At 36.8% G+C, this 20,888-nt stretch overlaps 2 protein-coding genes and 1 long non-coding RNA gene across 3 annotated transcripts in view; 1 reads left to right on the top strand and 2 right to left on the bottom strand.

Moving 5' to 3' along the window:
- Positions 1–15,428, bottom strand: part of LOC108009302 (terminal nucleotidyltransferase 5C) — a 53,320-nt gene extending 37,892 nt beyond the window's left edge. The window contains exons 1-2 of the mRNA XM_017073549.4: positions 14,559–15,428; positions 11,027–12,602 (exon numbers count right to left, since the gene is read on the bottom strand). Coding sequence (XP_016929038.2) covers positions 11,027–12,100 — 1,074 coding nt within the window. The 5' untranslated portion in view covers positions 12,101–12,602; positions 14,559–15,428. The remainder of the gene's footprint in view (positions 1–11,026; positions 12,603–14,558) is intronic.
- Positions 13,504–18,633, top strand: LOC118876949 (uncharacterized). Its single transcript, XR_011603653.1, has 3 exons — positions 13,504–13,740; positions 18,209–18,434; positions 18,500–18,633. It is a non-coding gene; the product is annotated as an uncharacterized lncRNA (long non-coding RNA).
- On the bottom strand, positions 18,127–20,563 carry cn (Kynurenine 3-monooxygenase cn). Its single transcript, XM_017073078.4, has 3 exons — positions 20,231–20,563; positions 18,490–19,533; positions 18,127–18,423 (listed from the first exon to the last, which is right to left on the bottom strand). Exons 1-3 carry the CDS (start codon positions 20,315–20,317, stop codon positions 18,184–18,186), a joined length of 1,371 nt encoding a protein of 456 aa, XP_016928567.2. The 5' UTR covers positions 20,318–20,563; the 3' UTR covers positions 18,127–18,183.
- Positions 20,564–20,888: the final 325 nt, after the last annotated feature.

Genomic DNA, 20,888 nt, shown 5'->3' with positions numbered 1-20,888 from the left:
TCACAGTTTTTAAAGCTTCGTATAATTCCTAATTTCTGGATATTCAGTCATTACAATATAGTTCGAAATTAATATACAGACATCATATTATTATAATATCATAATATTTACTGACATAATTTCGCTCAGTGCTCTACTTGCTGAATTGCTACTGCTGCCATCACCTCAGTTTGCAGCTTGAAGCTGTAGACAAGCTCCACTTGGCTCAAAAACTTGGACTGGGTGTCGGTTTTGGGTCTTTGGGCTTGGGTTTGGGTAATCCTTCATTCACCTGATCAGATCTTGAGGGTGCGAACGAGAGGGCGATAGAAGGCCAAGAAGTATTTGGGTTGCTAATGGGTGTGGTTCTCAATTGATATAAATCAAAATACAATAACCATTGGATATGTCGAATGCAAAAATTGATATACGATTAAGCGATAAGTGCGAAAGGCAAACGAAGCGGATGTGCTGAGCAATATGTCTAGACTGTTGAGGTTTCATACGAAAAGTTCTGATCTTTCTAAACGATATCAATGTATTTCTTGATAATATGAATAAGAAATTAAATACAAGGGGCTTAGATTCGCTAGTAAGCATTAAATAGGATTACTAATAATCCTGATTAATATAAACTTGAAACAACTTGTGATCGATCAGTTAAAACCCTATTTGGTCTACAGAAATATTATTAATAGAACTGGAATCCGCTCAAGCCAACCTTTTCTCCTTCTCTCTCATTTAATTTTTTTGCCATTCTATGAGCTATAATGCGATTACATAACATTTTTGATCCGAGCGAAACAATTAAGCGGACACAGCATCCAGCGATCGGGTTTGTTTGCTAGCGTTACAGATAAATCAAAAAAGCCCCATTGGGTTCGCTTTTGACCAAAACAAAAAGCTTAAGGCTAAAAATGAAAATGAAAATGAAACTGAAGCTGAGAAGCTGAGGCTGATGCTGATGCTGACTCTGGCTGAAACTGAAACTGAATCGAGTTAAGCCAACTGAAGTGAACTGAACTCGGGTAAAGTCGGGTAAAATAAAGCTGGGGCGCAGCCGTAGCCACCTGCATTGAATTGACATTGAAGGTGGTTTTTGTTGCTATTGTTGTTAATGTTGTTGTTAACTATAGTTTTGCGGCAAAACGGCAAAAGCAAAAGACCAAGAGACCAGGCCAAACCTACCTACCAACCTACCTACCTACCTACCAACCAACCGATGTTTGTTGCTGCTGTAAATGCGTTCATTCCACGTTGCCTTTCATTTCTTGCAATTGGCGTTTTAATTTGCCTGTTTAACCACATCAAACCGACGAAAAAACAACAACTAAACACACCACACTCAGCCCAATGAATATGCATGCAAAACAAAATCAGCTTATACAATGAGATTTATATTCATAAGTATTTATATGTGTAATAGTTGTGAGCGAGTGAGTATGCCAGCAGTCCATATAACAGACAAGCCGCAATCAAATTGAACCGATTATAGTTTTGAAATAAATTTAAACCCCCATAAGTGGTATGATTAGAAGCTAAAACACCTAGTGGAAACCGTTTAATTATTACATGAACTAAGCTCTAAAAAGGCGTAAACTTTGTATACCTAGAGTTTTTCTAACTTAAAGCTTATAGTATGGGAGAGTTATAGGTTTTCTTTTTTTCTAAGGGTACTTATATATACAAAAAAATGTATTTGTTTTATTTTTTTTAATCTGCTTACTTATTCTATTAAGCTTTTTATGTCATTCGTTACATATTTTAAATACCCATTACAATATAATTATAATAGCTAAACAACAAAATTCGTTTATTATTTTTCCACTTTTGTAAATAACAACACAATTATGAAAAGCCTTTAAATTCCAACCTCAAGCCAATTTAAAATATGTAATTAAGTGGAGCATTAATTACTTTAGCTACACCAACAACAACTACAGTCAGAGTAATTGGTATAAGGTCTGTTGCCTGTCGATGTGTTCGAGCACATACCGCACACTCGAGTGTTGAAACCCTTCAAAAAATAACTCGAGAAAACTTGATACAAAGTGGTGTTTGGCTCCTCTTTGATTTTTTATATTTTTTTTAGATTTATTTTTTTGCGCATTAGTAGCAAAACCAAGTTGGCAAATGGTAGTAAGACAAAATACCAAAAGAAAAAGGAAAAGAAATAAATAACAACGCAAAAATATATACAGCTTTTGACATTCCAGCACCTGTTAACTATAGTTTTGCGTGAAGTCGTATTAAAAATTCCAAGAAATCATCAGCAAAGCCACAGATGCCAAAACGGCTTCTTGCACTAGTCTTAAAAATAAATACATTTGAAAGAAATATTAACGAACGACCTTGCCAAAGGCGGTCTTCAAACGGAGTGGAACAAAAATGACTCTACGACTTTGGCAATAAAAGAATTAGCGGCTCTTAATGCCCAAGCGTAACTGAAAAATTGGCAAACAAAAAAACTTCAAAAAACTGCGTATTTTTTGGCCATTTGCCTCCACTTCTTCTTTAATAACAATAGCGGAACAGTAAATGATTTGGAGTAAAGTGGATTTTGGTAGCTTTAATGGATTTTTAAATAGAATAATGTCCGTTTCACCACATCCGCATTCTAAGAACCGCTCTAAATCATAATACCGAAATAACCACACAATTTGATAATTAATATGAAGAGGGAAAAACTCAAATGTCTGATTTTATTATTTTGTTCAATTTTAATAGTGAGCAGCACGTGAGGCTTAGTCATTCGAGATCTGCTGAGAACAGAACTAAATATTCAATTGTTCACTCACTTCGATTACGTGCAAATGACATGAGTAATTATAAATCTGATGTTACATGATTTGCAAATTATTCAGATGGAGATGCCATTACAAATTAGAGTTTGCGATGATCGCAATAAGTGCTTCCTAAAATAGATCTACACATTTTAAAATGTGTAAAATAATTCTGAGCTTCATAGATCAAATAGAAAACCATTAAATGGATTAAATGAAAATCAAATATGAAAGTCAACTTAAACTACTTTTAATTAAAAATAAATCCTAGCAAATTATCCCACTTTTAATAACACAATTCAAATTTTATGAGCTAATTTCCAGCAATTTACCACCGTTTATAAACACCTTAAATAATAATCAAAAAAAAAGTCAATCTTGATATTTCGTCTATCCAATACCAAATAAATAGCTCTATTAAGCATTCCAAACTCCTTAATTTCATATGATAAATTATCATATTTATAATGAATACCAATAAATATAACATTTTGTCTTCTTATTGGGGCACCTTTAGACCCCATTTTAATACTCGTTTCATTATTTCGTAGTACAAATTTGGCAAAACAATTTATTTTTGCCTCGTCATAATTATAGGAAAATTGGTATGAATTATTTTCTACAGTTCGGTCGTTTATTTTTTTTTTTATGCCAAGTCACATTGAAGCGTAAACAAAAACATTTTACGAAAATCACATTAAATCCGACTCAACCCACTTATTATTGTTGAAATATTTGATTTAACCTTACCACAGATTTTGTGTGTGTGCGTTCTTTTCATTATTTTGAACAGCAAAAGTACGAAGACAGCCCAAAAATGTTGATAATTGCCGGAAGTAACTTGTGTCACGCACAGACACACAAAAAAAGCACACAGACAATAGATAAATTATATTTTTTATCAGAAAGCAATTTGGCAACTTTAAAACCTATTTCTAGGCTTTATTTCTGGGAAATACATTTACACAATAATTATCAGCTGAAGAAGTTGTTTATTGTCCACCAGAATCGATCCGAAAAAGTTCCATGGAAATCGATAGTATAAAGGATTTTAATTTCCCCATCGAGCTAACTCACCCGGTTTACAGAAGCTGATTTAAATGTCAGAGAAGCCGGCTATAAAGCGTTAGTCAAGCATAAATGTTAAATGTCTTTTAAATACCAAATTGAGGAGGCCACTAATAAAAAAACACATACAACTGGAATACACCTACGAAAGTGGCATCTATAAGTAAGACCATCGAATGCTCTGAATTTGTATAGGTTTTATTATCAAGCAGTAATGTTTCGGATAGAAAAATAAAGAAATTGTTATATAGTTATCAAAATATTTTTATTAGAATTGCATTTTTTTATGATTTATTGTAAATATATATATGATTATATTTGTAAATACAAAATAAATTCCCAATTATTGTCACTCCATTTACAAATATTTTCTTAAATTGATGTCAAACAATTAATGGTCTTTGTTACAAACTAATCATATTTGACCACCTCTATTTTTAAGAGTTATTTTTTAAAAACCTGTAATTGAAACCACTTCTTTCAAGGATTTTGAAATGTGAATACTAGTAAAAATATGAAAAATTGGCAATAAAAATATTTAACGAAATTGGTATTTCAAAATAATTGAAAATAAATTATACCAGTACTTTAAACTAAACGTTTAACCGCAGTTTGTCTGCAATCCTTCAATTGACACCCGCTGTGATAAAACAAGCTAGGTATTTTCATTATTTATTTAAAAGGTTTTTCTTTCAAAATATTCCAAGCTTATTTTGACAGCCAATAGTGCGATGTTACCCAGTAAATGGCAAAAAGCTAATAATCGCTTTTTAAGGCAACTAGGAAGATTGATGGGGTCGTAAATGATTTTTTATGCGCACTGTAGACTTCTAAGCAGAAATTTATAATACCTTTTGGCAGTGTATAACAATAACAATAACACGAAGCCAAAACTGCAACAACAACTACAACAACGGCGGCAAAATGCCGATTGCAAGTCAAACTCAGAGATTAGGCGAAGCTGAAAAAATTTGAAAGGTGCACGCGAATGCATTGCAAGGCATTTTGTTGCATTTGCAACAAAGGAATGCAAGTGGCAGCGACTAACAAGTAATTTACGTACACAATCCAAAGCACACACTCGCCTTAACATGTTCGTATGTATATTTCTGGCGTTTGTTTGTCCACAGAAACTTACAAAGTTGCAAACAGACGGCAGCAAAGTAACATCAAAGACCTAAAGGGAACCCTAACAGGTGCTATTATATCTTTCAGATAATAACATTTCACAAAGAAAGCTTAAAAGCTGGAATCAAACTAAATATACGCTCTGCTCGTTAAAAATCTATTAATTCTTGTTTAGAATTTTTTAAATGTTTGTTTAGAATAGTTTAAATTATTTTATCTTCATGACAACTTGTAAAATAATAAACCAAGTTTCTTTACAAACAAAAAAAAAGAGCATGTTAAGATTCCAAGATTGATAGACTGTTAGAAACATACATAAGTATGTATATATGTTATGAGATATTATTATCGCCATCTCGAGTGTTCTATTTAAAGACATGACAAAACTCCCTTTCAAATTAGGGCTATCCCCAAAATGGAAAAGCGAAAACAATAGCAATCACTTCTATTCAACACAAAATAATCAACATCGGCCTTTGCTTTTTAGCACATTATTTAAACATCAAATTGTTACGAAATCCAATGAGTTTACAAAGCTCGATTAGACATCCCCTGGGTTCAACCAACTTTCGGTCAAATCAAGTACACTCACTATATTATTGCTTATTCCAAAGATTCATTGATGATCGTAACGCTGACAGGCGATGTCTACTTTTGAGCCATGGTTATCAGTGTGGTTACAACCTCTAAGCCCAAACATTGTAGTCGGATTTGCTTTTACGACAAGTCAAGTGGACCCTCTGCGGTATCAGGAATCAATGCAATCTGAAATGTATTGGAGTGCCTTAAAAATAAATACAATTTCGTTGATTGGAATGCCTCTCGAGCACCCCATATTCCGATTCCGAGTCTGTATTTCAGCCTTATCAACATTGGAATTGAACCTGTATTTTCTACGCTCCGCTCGAGTTTTTCTCTCTGTTTTTCTCGGTTTCTTATCGCGACAGCAACAGCAGGCACAGGCACCTCAAAAGCGAAAAATAAATAAATATAGAAATAAATGGGAATGTGCATTTTGTTTGTGTGGTGACCGCAAACATTTCAAGTTCCTCTGCATTTCTTCACTTCTTATCGATGGTTTTGTTATTACTTTTACTCAACAACCTATTAATATGCTGCCACAGAAAAGAATCCGTGTATATATATATATGAACATAGGTACACGAATTCCTCATAGATATGCGCTATGATGTCAGGTTTGGGGGTCATCGTCATCCCAACAGACTTTGCCTCTGCCCGGCGATTGTCGTCGCCTCTGATTTCGCAGGCGCCAGGCATTATACCCGAGGCATTATCGGGTGTCTCCCCTAATTACAGGGTCCATTGTCTTCCCTAATTAGCGCACATGGCCACAAAGAACTCTCGTGGAGTGGAATTGGGTCTACCTTTCAACGCCCTCGCTAAAATACTGGCCTGCTGTCATTACCCTCTTTATGAGGTTTATTAATCCCGAAAAGATTTTCACATTCACATACAGACATTGGCTTTACAAAATGTGTATGCTAGCAGGGGCTTCACAATCTTTTTTTTGCAGACCTATATAATTTGAAAACACGTGTTTCATTTTGTAAGTTGTATCAATTATTTTAATGGAGTTTTATATTATTTCTAAACTTTCCAAACTTTGTAATCATACATACTACCAACCTAAATTTAAATGAAGTTGAAGTTATGCGTTTATTTTAATATAATATAGTAACAGATAGCTTAATAAAGTTATAAACAATTGTATCATTTTTTTAATGGCAAACAAATCATACAAAAATCTAGAACTAGGTGAAGAATTTATTTGCTTAACGATTAATTAGGCATCTTTCACGATTTTAAATTGCCCATCCTTGGGTCCTGTTTTGCAGAGGCAAATGATCCGTTGATCTTTTAAAAATTGTTTTCGAACTTCTCTTCTCCTATTTTTTATATTATCTGTTCTTTTCTGTTTTGTCCCTTTTATAAAACTAAAAAAAAAGTTCAATATTTTTGAATCAAGGCGCCATGTGTTCTTCCTCTTCTATAGATGAGTCATATTTTTCACGATCTGGTGGCACCAAGATCTTCTTTCTCTTTAAGAAGTAGTCTCTACATGGATTTTACTTTCGTGTAATGAAAATTATTCATAAAAACCTAGTTCATGTTGCCTATTTTCAGGCTGGGCTTAAAAACAGTTCGTTCTATAATTCCCAAACGCTTTCTAGGCGTAGCTCATAAAAGAATCGCTATATCGCCTGAGGTTTCATCTATATGGAGTGTGTATGATAAATCTGGAAATTGTATAGTCATGAAACTTTCTAGCCACGCCGCTGAGTTGCTCTTTTCTTTATAGCCAACGCCATAGAATTTATTATATTTTGCACGCTTTTTGGCAGCCCCGATAAGCGTGTAGAATCTCAAGCACACGTGATAGGAACCCCGCTGACAATCCATTTCTTTTTATACCTAATTTGTTCTGCACCGATTTCCATAATCAAAAGAATCGCGCACACAACTGCAGTTTTTGGCCCGCTCTCCACGGGCTTTTTTGCCAACAAAATCATATTTGTAAATGATTTTTACTACGCAGTTGAGTTGGTTGAAACCAACTGAAGCAAAAGTTGGCCACACACAGCTGTGGCAATTCGCGAAAACAATATGCAATTTGGTAGCGTAATATTTACTGACTCAAATAATAATAGAAAAAAATATAATAATTAAGAAAAAAAAAATTGAAAATGCTTTGCACGCTATAGATCTACCGATATATGCATATGTACATATTTATTGAATATATTTACCATCTTGATGGGTAAATAAATAATCGAATGGAAAAGCTATCTGCAAAGGGGGAAGAGTTATATCAGCTGCCCCTGCTCCAATAGAAAGTTCGTAACTCAGACGGTTCTTTGTAAACATTTCCACCTGTCCATATAACACACTCGCATTCACAAACAGAATCAAGTGAGGCTTGACGTAAGCAGAAGAGTTGATACATTTCAATATATAAACCTACATACACATGTGTGCTCGTACAATCGCCCTGCCTGATAAGCTTCAGAATGTTTGCGAATCTTTGACGAGATTCAAATCAAGTATGGAAATCCCCCGTCACGGGAAACACATGTTGAGTTGAGTACTTGCTTTATATGCGTTTCGAAAATGTAAATCGATCAATTTGACTTCCTAAATTGCACGTTAAATATGTGAGATGTAAAAATATCCTAAAACCGTTTAAAAAACATTTCGAAATGTAAATGTTTATGGGCAATAAACATATATTTTGTAAGATACCTATATGTTATCATGGTTCCATCATAATATTTGATAAGCAACTGTCTTTAGTTCTGAACTTCCTGCGATAACTTGACTTTTGCGATATCTCTGGGTGATAATTGCTATTATGTGATAATATTATCAAATTGGCATCTTGCCTTGGGGCGAAAGCTTTATCCGAAAATAAACTCGACCACTTTTACTTTAATTAAAATGTGAGTTTTTGATTAAACTAGATAACACTGTCAAGTTTAAGGAGCTTTAATCTTTATCTCTAGTTTCAAAATTGATTAAATACCTGTTTTTCTACTCTCTGTTGTGAATAAAACGAGTTTAAGTTGCTTCTTCTTAAACAAGGGTGGATAGCCTTTACAGTTGAATTAAAGGTCAGTTTCTGGTTTTAAATTAGTTTTTGGGAGTTACCACAAGCTCAAAAGATTATAATATTGCATACCATAAATGATTGCCACCTATAATGTTAATAATTTAATATATAACTTTCCTAAGATTCTCAGTTATGGAGAATAGACTACCCATTGTTAGTAGATTGCATATTAATAAAGCTTTCGTTATGACAAGTTCCACACACTATCTTATCAATGGGGCCCCTTCCGTTGTCCAAGTGTTGGCCACGTGTGGAAATACTTGTTTCCAAGCCAAAACCATTTCACCAGCCGTCGACACAACCTGGCCCACTGTGCCTGGGCATCGAAATTCACGTGGGGCGAATTTATGTATGTCTGGGCCCCAAAAGCGTAAACATCAACAAGCGGGTGAGATATCTAATTCTAATGATTCATTAGAAATTGTGTGTTCCGATTGTTTTTCTGAAAATGTTTCAATGTTTTCGTCTAGTTTTTGTTTTTACTATTTGAAGGCCAGCAAAGCCAATGCTAAGGCTAAGCAAATTGTTGAAACAGTTGGTAAGGCGACCCAAAAGGAAGGCAACTTTGCCAACAAATGCCGGTAATTGAGAAATTTTATGGACCTTTTATATCTTCAAAATCTTCTAAATGAGTACCTTTGTCTTCATTTCAGAGTGAGCTTTCTAAAACAGCCCTAGGCAACCATTTCATTTTTTTAGCAATGTATAGCAAACAAGTTTCACTTTTCGCATCAGTTTGTCTTGTTTTTTGCCTGATTTTAGAACTAGTTTTGGTAACTAGCTAAGTGCCGCGGCACATGCTAATCAAACCACTTTCAGTTGATTTTTTCCACAATAAAATCAAACTCAAAATCTCAGAGACGTCAGCGGGAAATTTGCATAAAATACCTGAGACTCGAACTTCAGGCAGATTTTTTTTTTCGGTTACCATATTGTTTGGGATGATCTCGAGTTGTTGGGCCGGAATATATACATACATACATATACTAAGCAGCTATTAAGAGTGACGGAGATTCAAGGCGAGACATCAGTATTTCCGTATATTAGCATCACATTTGTCTCTCTCGATTGCACAAAATCGGTGGCGACAAATTGCCCGCTGTCAGCCAGGGCGTATACGTAATATTTCGTCCCAAGTGCATAACCGTAAATAACAAAAAAAAAATAATATATATGGACATATACAAAGGGAAGAGATAACAAATGGCAAAACAATTGCAAAAAAAAAAGCCCAGAAATCAGTGCGGAGAAAAGTATTAGATTGTTTTTTTTCGAGTTGTGTACTATATAGTTTTGCGCTCCATTCTGCGACTCCCGAAACGAAATCAGCTTATCAAAAATATATAGATGAGTAAGCAGCCCTCGCTTTCTCGCCTTTCAGGGGCTCTTTTTTTTCTTATCACCACCTCTTGTTTGTGTGCCATTAATTATGGCTGCTTCCTTCGGTAGCTTCTGAAGCTGATTAGAAAGCAAACTTCTCGAACTTCTCAACTAATGGAAAGTTACGAAAGTTTTACTACTTTGTTAGTTATAACACTGCGTTTATAAGTCATAAAAACCTATCAACAGCAAACCTTTTTTCCAATCCTAAAACCAAAATGATCTTGAATATAGTGTTATATAGCACATTAACTTAAAAGTATCTATTTATGCTCATCATTTACACAATTTACAAAACTATTTTCAAGGCGAGGTGGCACTTAGCAAATTTTAATAAATTTATCATTGCGAAATTCCAAGCATTCTTCTTTAAAAATTATAGTACGTTAAGTCAAGCCTTTCAATTACTTAATTTATGTTAAATTTTTAAGGTTGAATCATTTCAGATTATAGCCAATTCAAGTCAGGACAGAGACCTTATTATTCTTAAGTGAAAAATAAACAATGCAAAACTTAAGCTGGGAAATGTACAATTCGTAGCTAACATTGGTTTATTTTTTAAGCAGAAACATAAGTTATGACGTCAAACCGTATATAAGAAATTTATCAACATACAAAGAAATTCTTATAAAATTTTACAAGAACCTTGGAAATTAAGAAAAAAAACGAAATCGGAAGTTTGAATCGGCGTCATTATCGTAATGAGTCATAATTGGTGATTCCCCACTATAAGATTATGTGAAAAAATCAATATATATGTTAAAGAAGTGCACTGTACTGTAATCTTGGGGCAAGAATTACACATTGATTACAGATGGTGGTTTTTTCTGGGCCAGCTGTTATGTGCCCTTTGAGTCAGATGTTTAGAGAACTGTTTTGTAAATGTTATGGCCCTTTTGTTATGGTATTTTCGAGCTTAGGTAAGTTCTCGAAGATATATGTACATTTAATAGAGGTTTTCGGACTCAGTTGTCCTAAAAACAAACTATCTAAACTAAATACAATCCCAACCCTAAGATATACAATATTTTCTATAAAAGATCAGATATCTCGGACTCACCTGCATTATGGGATACGCGACACGACCTTTGCCGAACCGCTCTATGATCGTCAGCTTGGTTGAACTGGCCATGACACCGGCGATGTTGGATGACGACAGAACCGGACGCGATGGCGGCACAATGGGCACAAAGTCGCGATTCCTTTCCGCGAAGGTCCGATCGAACGAGTTGCGTCGATCGCTATGGGAGCGTCTGTAGGCCACATGGTTGCCATGATTGCCACCACCACCGCCAGCGGTATTGGGCCCCCGACCCGATTGATAGGTATTTGATGAGCCATTGTACTGGGAAGCACCCATGTAGGATTTGGATTTGCGATACTGCTTGCCGGAGTAGGCAACCGGTTCCGGATAGTTAAGATCGCTGTAGTTGCTGGCGGTCTCCGATCCGGAACTGGTTGACGACGACGACGAGGAGGAGGCGGAAACGGAGGATGTGGAGGCGGAGGAGGTGGAGACGGAGGATGTGGAGGTGGTCACAGCGGTGGTCAGACTGGAGATCATCGATGGCTTAGAGCATTTGGCACAGGGCACAGCCAAGGCGGCTGTTAGAAGTTCAGCTGGGTTTATTTTGCCCACTGTACTGTCCAATGTTGCCGGTGTGTCCAAGATGTTGCTACTAATGTTGCTACTGTTACTGTTGCTACTGTTATTGCCACTACTTTTGTTGCTGCTGTTGCTACTGTTGCTGCTAATGTTGCTACTTAATACGATGTTGCTCCTGTAAGTGTTGCTCCTGTAGTTGCTGCTGTCGCGTGGCAGCGATTGCAGGAAAATCTGTTGTCGCTGTGGCTTGGCTTTTTTGCTGCGTTGCTGTTGCTGCTGCGGCTGCTGCTGTTGTTGTTGCTGCTGCTGTTGTCCTTTGCCTGCATTCTTTTTGTTGCTGCCATTTGACTTGGCATTTTGACCTTTGTTATTTACTGTTTTGTTAATGGGTTTCTGACTGTTGTTTATGTTGCTAAGGTTGCTGCTGTTCTCAATGTTGCTGCTGTTGTTGCCCGCCGCCGGCAACATTGCCTCTCGCTGCCTCTCCTTGTCCTTGTCCGCCTTCTTGGTATTCACCTTGTTTACCATTTTCGATGCCTCTCTGTTTCGGTTCTTGGTGTTGGCCCTTTTAAACCGTTATCCGTGCTGCGCTTTTAAAGTTCCGTTAGTTCTCTCTTCTTCTACGTTCTGTGCGCAATTGGCTTTTGGCTTCTGCTTGCGCTTGTGTTTTGTTGTTGTCGCTCTCTCTCTCTCGCTTACCGCTCTTCTTTACGCGCTCTCTCTCACTCTCTAGTTAACTGCTATCTCACTCGCGCGCGCGCATTCGCATTCGCTCTCGTTTTCGTTGAGCTTTTTGTTTTGTGTTTTCAGTTTGTGCCACGTTTTGTTGTTGGCGCGCCGCGATTTTATATTTTGTATATTTCGCTTGCGTTCTTTTTATTTTTATATTTTAAATGAGCTTTTGTTGTACACCTTTTGAAATGTTTTTAATCACGAAATTCATTAATGTTGTTTCCCACTTGCTAACACTTTTTCTCAACTGCGTCTTTTTGTCTTTCGGCGATATTGCTGTTCTTCGCGTTTGCTACCCCTTTTGGTTGCCATTTCATATTTACCGCAAGATAATGCAGGGAGAACATGTAAAGAGAGCAAATAGAATAAGGAAACAGAATTAGTTATTGGTTATTTGCTTTGTCGAATAATTGTTTTCGGCATTCCTTTAGGGACTTTTGTTTATGTGTTCTAAATGCCGTGGGTATATTTTTATAAAGCATATTCCCCTTTTTCTCGCATCTCCCCCTTCGCTGACTTTTTATCACTTTATTTTTGCGTTGATTAACTGCCTAAGGAGCTAGTAGATGTATAAAAAGTCCCCACCATTTTCAAACGCGCAATTTGTATTACTTATTTTTTGCGTCCATCGAAAAACAAAAACAAAAACGCCGAAATATATCGTATGTTTTAATACATACATATATGTATGAATGTGTGTTGGTATGTATGTAAATGCTTGCCATTTGGCGGGCGCGTTCTCCCTCTTTCTCTCCCACCCTCTCTTTCTATCCCCCAGTATGATGATGTAAGTTTTCGTATCGGAATGTTTTATTTTATTTTCCCTTACCCTTCTCTTCCCTAACGCCTCCAACGAATTAATGTGTGATCAGTAATCTGACCACAATATCAATATTACTGACTCCCGTAAAACTGCCTACGTTTATTCCCCCATTAAAACTCTTTATTACTGCACTCGACTCGCTGCATTTGATATAACGTCAAAACGAAACCAAAAACATTAGTTTCGGCAAACCGGAGTTTATATACCCTTGATCTTAATAGAAAAGATTCAAAAATATCCCAACAATTTGTAATATATTGCTTTATATCACCTAAAAAATAACCGTATTGGATAATGTACATATATCGGATAAATTTGAGAAATCATTAATTTAAATAAAATCCAATTCAAATCAAATGCAATCGCAATATTATAAATTCCCGATCAAAACTACAGTACCCTGTGCAAGGGTATAAGAAATAAAGTAAACCCCGACAAAATTAAACAATTCCCCTGCGAATTTTATTCGTGTTTACCAGACTTTATGACTCAATCGCACAAATGGGAGAAATTCAAAACATCTCCTGTTTCCAATGAGCTAATTGCTTTTCCAGAATTGTCGAACACTAACCGTTCTTGAACCCAAAAATGATGGATGAGTGTAAGACCAGAGGTAATTATACATTCCTAACGAGCAAACGTATTAGTTTATGTGTAAAACGAATACTAAAATAATTTGGGTATCCCCACGCGCGTTAAATTGATTTATCATTGAACTTATGCTTATAGAGTTTTTTAATTCCAAAAGCTAAAGTTATTCTTTAGAATATCATGAAGATTCCATTATGATCAATAAAAACATGAACACAATATTGAAAAGATAATAAAAATAATTTAATGTCAGTGATTTTAGTATCAATTAAAGAGAAGGGATATCATTTTTGTTTAGTAATTCCCAAAGCTAAAGATATTCTTTGGAATTTTCCAAAGATTCTGAATCAACAAAAACATAAATACAATATTAAAAAAATAATAAAAGTAATAATAAAAATAATGTAAATTTAGTATCAATCCTAGATTTTCCTATTTATATAACTTTTTTAATACATATGTATGTATATCCTTCTAGAAAAAATGTAATTAAATATGATTTGAAAATACTTTATTCTTAAAAGATAAAACCACCTGAGGAGGATCTTGGGTTGAATAATATCTGAAGGTGCTTTCATCTACATATCTCTACACCGCCAAAAAATAGCGAAACCGGAAATGCCAGATGCCAAGACCACCCGAGAACCGAAGAGGGGCGATGGGTTCAGGGCGGGATGGTGTGTGCCTAGATCGTTATCCGCATTTCTGGTTTGTTTTTCATTATAGGCAGAACACAAAACCATGCGACACGATGCGATTTGCGATCTGCGCTGCAGTCACGTAGCCCCACTAATTAAGCGAGATCAATAACGGTGATTGTGTGTGCGTCCATATATTTACCTGAATAATTCTCGGACAGGTCGTGCCTAGTCACTGATAATCCAAAATCCACTCAAAAGAGCTGGTTTTCTGCTCAGTGAGATGGGATGGATGGCCGCAAAGGATTGCTGAATTGTCTATCGGAAAGTTGTATCACAGCAAGCGGCTATCGTGGTCTATCGGGATCGGGCAACGGCTATCGATATCGGTATGCTATCGACGACGGGCAGCAGGGTGTGGGTGGAGTTGAACGTTCCGGCGAACCGCTGGCAGATCGCCCTCACACAAAATTTAACGGGCGTGCCAGGATGGCGATCGGTATATTCGGTATTTGGTTTTGATTTTGGATTACTATGGCCAAGTAACACAAACCAAAACTTTCGGTTCTCTTTTTGATCGAATTCTGACAAGTGACACCCGGATTGCTCGATTACCGTTACTTTTGGTTTTCGAAAAATACCGTTGCACTGCACACAATCTCTCACACACACACTGCGGAACACTCACTCACACACAAACACACGCGTACGTACTCCCAAACTTTTCGATTTTTGATTTTGAATTTCAATTTCACTTTTTTCGCTTGCTTTTTGCCTTATTTTCTTCGCTTTTGGGGACCACGCGTTTCAATCAGTTGGCGGAAGCTTGCCGAAAAGCTTCTAGAATGTGGTTTTCGGTTTTTCGGTTTGATTTGACAGCAAAAAGGGCTGATAGAAGTAGCACTTGCACCTGGCTAAATAGCGCTATATTCGGTTTTCGGGGGAGTAGTGTGGGTTGGACTAGCTGTTAGTGAGTTGCTGTCTTCGATTGTCTGTCTAGGCGTTCGATTTCGGTTGGCACTGTACTGCTCTTTCTTGGTCTACTTGAGACTTGAGTGCTGAACATGTGACGAGCAACTGATGGCGCTGGCCCGCTGGTCCGCCGGCCAAGCGAAGACGACAACGGCGACGGCGGCAGCGGTAAAGGGTACAGTGGGACCTGCTTAAACCGATCTTCTGTAGGATACATAAAAGAAAGGAAAAAATTTAAAAATTTGAATTCTACAAAGTACTTTTAATTTAAAAATTGAAATGTAAGTGAAATAATATTTATTACTTATAAAAAAAAACATTTTTAACTGAATTTTTATAAACTTTATATGTATGTAATTTTTTATTGACATCCTGTGATTTTTTCATTGAAATAAAATATACATATGTTCGTATATGTTCAAAACGTTCCATTAACGGTTAAAAACTGACTATAATATAAGTTTTAAATTCAGTAATTGTTTATCCAAAAAATAAACCTACTGTTTTTTGCCAAGCTACAGTAAAAATTTAGTAACTAAAACCTTTTCAACTTCAAGTCTCTTTTAACTAAAGAAGTAAACATTTAATTATAGTCGCAGTAGAGACTATTTATGCACGTAAATTATCTATATCTATAACTCGAAAGCCCATTACATCCAACTTATTTTTTGGTAGATAGTGTGGTTTTAGTTATTTATCTATTACTTAGAGATGGTTACAAACTTTTGACTTGGAGTTATTGGCATCACTCACAAAATAACGGTTGCCGTGAGTTTTTCGTCGAAGCTCCACTGTCGCTAGTGGGAGCAAAGCGGAGGCGCCGACGATTCTAGAGAGCGCCAACGAAATGTTCGCGAAACGGAATTAGCAACAACAATTAAGTCGGAAATGAGCACTGTCTCCCTCTCTTTCTATCGCTATCATACGCTCTTCCCCTCCTAATCTCCATGTCTTTTTTTACCATGGTTAGACAAAGCTTTTGGAGCTTTTTAGTAGTAGGTCAAGAAATGCCTTGAAGCTATTGTTTTTTTTAAATTTTCACTTTTAAAGCCTTGTTTTTGGCTGATTTATCTGCATTTAAGAGAGAGAGGGAGCTAGAAGGGGGTGGTAGGCAGGCCAGAGAGAGAGAGAGAGAGAAAGCTTCGTACGATCAGCATTGTTGTAATATTTAAATACCGGCCGGCGTTGGCGTTTCAAAATTGAGAAAGCGCCGACCTTGTGCTCTCTTTATCGCTCTCTGCTTTTCCCCACAGAGGTGTAGTGGTTGGAGGGGATGGGGTGTGAAAGAGCGAGAGGGTTGGGGTGGCAACCGAATGCTAATTAATTGAAAGCTTTCTCCCCCGCCCCTCTCTGTCACACCTAAAAAAGCTTACCGATCAGCGGGTTATTACCATTTATGCATACATATGAATTATTGGCTCTATATAGGGTATACGCCCCATTGATCCTTTAGAGGGCTAACCAAAAAAAACAAATGCATCTGCCGGATGCTCGGGGTTCACGATCACGATCACGTGACCAAGGCTGCAAAACTGCGACTAGAAATAATCGTGGAAATAGCTAAAAATCACATTGTCAGGGGGTATTTTTGGCTGTCGCCGCTTCAATAGCCAAAGCGACAAAACAAACCCAAAAATATCCACACATCCACCGGTTGATGATAGTCCCCATTCCCTATAGACCAAATTCGATGCGTAGTAGCCACGCGGCCAATAAGAAATTTCAATTATTTTGCCAACAAACGACATCGGGCATGTGTACCTATTTATAAGACCTGCGTGAATCCACAGTAAACAATAGTTTATCAGTTTTTTTTGCGTTTTTCAGTTCCATCAACCAATTTGATTCCTGATTGAAGGTGGCGCCAATCTACAAAACGGCGTAACAAATTGAGCGTTTCTAATCTTGACTACCTTTAAGGCATTTTAGGGTAATGCCAGCAAATTACGAAACTAATTAAATACAACAAGTTGTTATGCTGAGCCGTTTTATGAGATTTTTAAATTGCTGCCTGCATCCACAGTAAACAATTGCTAATCAGTTACATTTTTGTAATGTATGTAATATATATTAATTTGTTTTGAAATAGTGGAATCAAATTGTGAAACATTTATTTTTGTTTAGACCTATATTTTTAGAATTCAAAATTCAGCTTAAATCTGTAAGATATTATCAGTTCAATTTTGTTATCAAGCTCGTCTAACCGATTTATTTAAACTATTATTGAAGCTCCCTATCTAGAAAATCCCGCTTAAAATTAATCATTTATAATCTGAATTCTGTTGAAATAATGCACACAAATTACGAAGCAAATAAAATAAAGCCATTTATAAATTTTAAAATTACTTAGTTTGCACATTGTACGTGTCTATGGTATGAGTCACGTTGACAAAGTTTTCCATTGAAACATTTCCGATCACAAGGGGAAACCCACGAGAGCTTTTTCTGTATGAGGAAATTTTGAATAAACAAACACATTTCCTTTCGGTTCTCTATATTTTTTAATGTTAAAATACCAAACATAAAGCTTAATATGTACTTGTTGTGAAAGTAATAAAAAAACGATATATTTTGATGTTTCACAACCAATTTTTATTTTTAATACACGAAAGGTCGAGCATTTAATAGATACAAAATATGTGGGTGTAAATGTAAAAATATATTTTATTGGCAGCATTTGTATCTACACATTTGACATTTCTTTTGACTTACTGTAGATGATTACATTTAGTAGGTTAAAATGTGATTAGTTAATAATATTTTTGAATTATTGGGGTGTTTCTCGTTTAAATTTTTACCGAAAGTAGGAACATTTAAATTAGTTAATAAATTTCTTAAAGATATTTGCATTTATTTCATAAAAAACGTTGTGTATATAAGGCTCCTCCTGCCAGAACCACTGCCAATAAAGTGGCGCCTGAAACACGTTTTAGCAGCTGATCCTGCCACTTCCTATTGGCAATGCACTGGCTATAGGGCATACTGGAAAAGGACACGCTATTATAGAGCGGAATCCAGCCCGGGAACAAACGGAAAAGCAGAGTGTCCAGCCATTTTCGGAGCTTAAAGGACCAGCGTTTGGTCAAGTCGCGCATCTGGAAAAAATGTAAGCATATAATAGAACAACCGAGTACTAAATAACTGATAATTCCAAAACCCACCTCCACATAGTTGTACATAGCCAGATCGCAAATGGCAAAGGCATCCTGCCAGCGGGACTCGGTGAACTGGGCCAAAGCCTCGTCCAGCGGCAACTGCTTGGCCAAAATTCCGGTCAACAGCGTAACATCCTCCATCCCAGCATTCATTCCCTGGCCATAATACGGAACCATGGCATGGGCGGCATCGCCCAGTATTAAGGCCTTATCCGCATAATGATAGGGCCTACACTTGATGGACACCAAATGCTGTGGTCGGGTTTTAAAAAAGTCCTTAACAAGTTGTTGCTCTCCAATCAGTGGCAGTGCATCGGGAAAGTTCAGGCGAAAGAAATCCAGTAGATCATTTTGATTTTTAATCTTTGCAAAGACCTCAAAAGGCATGGAAAGCGTGACCGTGAACGACTTATCCTGGTTCGGCAAGGCGATCATCATAAAGGAATTACGCGGCCAGATGTGCAGGTAGTTGGCAGGCATCTGGAAATCACCCGATTTCGAGGGTATACAAAGCTCCAAGTAACCCGTTTCTATATACTCCTGGGAGTAATTAAAACCCGGCAAACGAACCAATTGCTGGCGCACACTACTGAAGGCCCCATCGCAGCCCACTATAAGATCTGCCTGGGCAGCTATAACATCCTCGTTGGCATTCCGGAACTCCATGGAACCCTCTCTCAGCTTGGCACTCGTCAATTTGTGCTCGAAGTGGCAGTGGATATTGGGAAACTTATCACAAGCATCCAGAAGAACTTCGTTAAGCTGGCGGCGACCCACGGAATACAAACATTGTTTGGTGCAAGGATCGTATAGGACCACACTGGTGTTTCCCCGGACATCGTGCAGCATTCTACCCCTCATGGGTATGGCGGTGGCCAGGATCTTTTCCTCCAGACCCACGGCAGCCAGGGCCTTGCGGCCCCTCTGCGAAAGAGCCAGGTTAATACTCCTACCCTGGACCACCGCAGCCTGACGGATATCCTCCCGGTATTCGTACAAATCCACGTGGTTGCCCATGCGCGCGAAATTCAAGGCCGCCAGTGAACCCACCTTTGGAGAAAGAGATTATAAGAAATAGTTTTAGCTCACTGTTTTGGCTTGATAAGAAAGTTTTGTCTGGAAGCAGGGATTAAGAAGTCCTAAAGATAAGGCAACTCATACAAAAATAGAGTGGCATAAAATTATTAATGTGGGTAAGAAAGTTTTAAAAAAATATATGTGAAAGTATCAGAAAAATGTTTATAAAAACTGTTCAAACAAGAATTGTTTGTAAGCACTGAACGCACATTGGAAAGTTCAGTGAACCCATCTTTAGAGAAGGAGATTAAGAGAAATAGTTTTAGCTCACTACTTTCGCTTGATAAGAAAGTTATATCTTGAAGCAGGGATTAAGAAGTGCTAAAGATAAGAAATACATAGTTATGAGTGGGTGCACACAAATATGGAGTAGCATATAAATAATAAAGTAGGTAAGAAATTTTAAAATTAATATGGCGTTTTATAAACTGATCAAGAAAGTAATTTTTGTAAGCACTGAACGCACATTCCAAAGTTTTTATTTTATCAGGTCGAACTTCAAAATGTTTCGAGTACATTTATAAAATTGACATTGGAACTGCAAGACACACTTTGTAAATTATGCTGTGAATAGTTTTGTTTTTTTTTTTTTAGATCTGGATTTTATTGTCTTTGTATATATGACTTTAAATTCATTGTCTATTTTCACTTCTAGTTATATCAGACTTACCAAACCCGCTCCCACGACCGCAACTCTACGTCGCCGTCCTTCCTCCTGGCGACCGTTTACCTCCTGGCTGATGATTCCTTGACTCATGACCGTTCTGGTGGAAAGTCTCTGGTGAAATGAAGATGGAGGTGAGATGGAAGCCAGTCAACTGGCTGGGGAAATGTTTAACCCAAAGATTATGTCAGATGGGCAGTAAATGCTATCTGTGGTTGTTTGATGTTGCTGCGGGAAGCCAACTAAATGCAGAGGCGTAGCCAGAAACCGTTTTCTAGGGGTCGCATATCTATGGTGAGGTCAAAAAGGTACTTTTCATTTATCTATACCTTTTCCAATAAGAATTCATCTTATCGAGTTAAGATATCATCATTCGATTTGTAATTTGTTTTATCATTATAACCTGTTTTTGTAAAACAATTTACATAAAAGGTTAGCATATGGTAATCCAACAAAGAATACTTCTTCGCAGGGAGTCTTTTTTGAATGTGATGACAAAGAAGCATGTCTATCAGATAAGAATTTCATATGTACATACAAATAGTTAATTTAGTAGAGGAAGATTCACATATCTCAAGAAAGATTTCTAGAGAAACGGACTTAAAGTTTTTAAGTGTCATTGTCTTTCAGCAAAAATAGCATTTCTCCGAAAAATATAGAAATT

This window comes from Drosophila suzukii, chromosome 2R, assembly GCF_043229965.1.
Source record: "Drosophila suzukii chromosome 2R, CBGP_Dsuzu_IsoJpt1.0, whole genome shotgun sequence".
NCBI classification, from domain to species: domain Eukaryota; kingdom Metazoa; phylum Arthropoda; class Insecta; order Diptera; family Drosophilidae; genus Drosophila; species Drosophila suzukii.
This window is presented reverse-complemented; position numbering and strand designations above follow the sequence as displayed.

Excerpts from the sequence above, each read along its gene's own strand:
- cn (XM_017073078.4), bottom strand. The coding sequence starts at position 20,317 with ATGAGTCAAGGAATCATCAGCCAGGAGGTAAACGGTCGCCAGGAGGAA. Across the intron at positions 19,534-20,230 it reads CGGTCGTGGGAGCGGGTTTG|GTGGGTTCACTGGCGGCCTT; the intron begins GTAAGTCTGATA and ends CTTTCTCCAAAG. Across the intron at positions 18,424-18,489 it reads CTATGTACAACTATGTGGAG|ATGCGCGACTTGACCAAACG; the intron begins GTGGGTTTTGGA and ends CATTTTTTCCAG.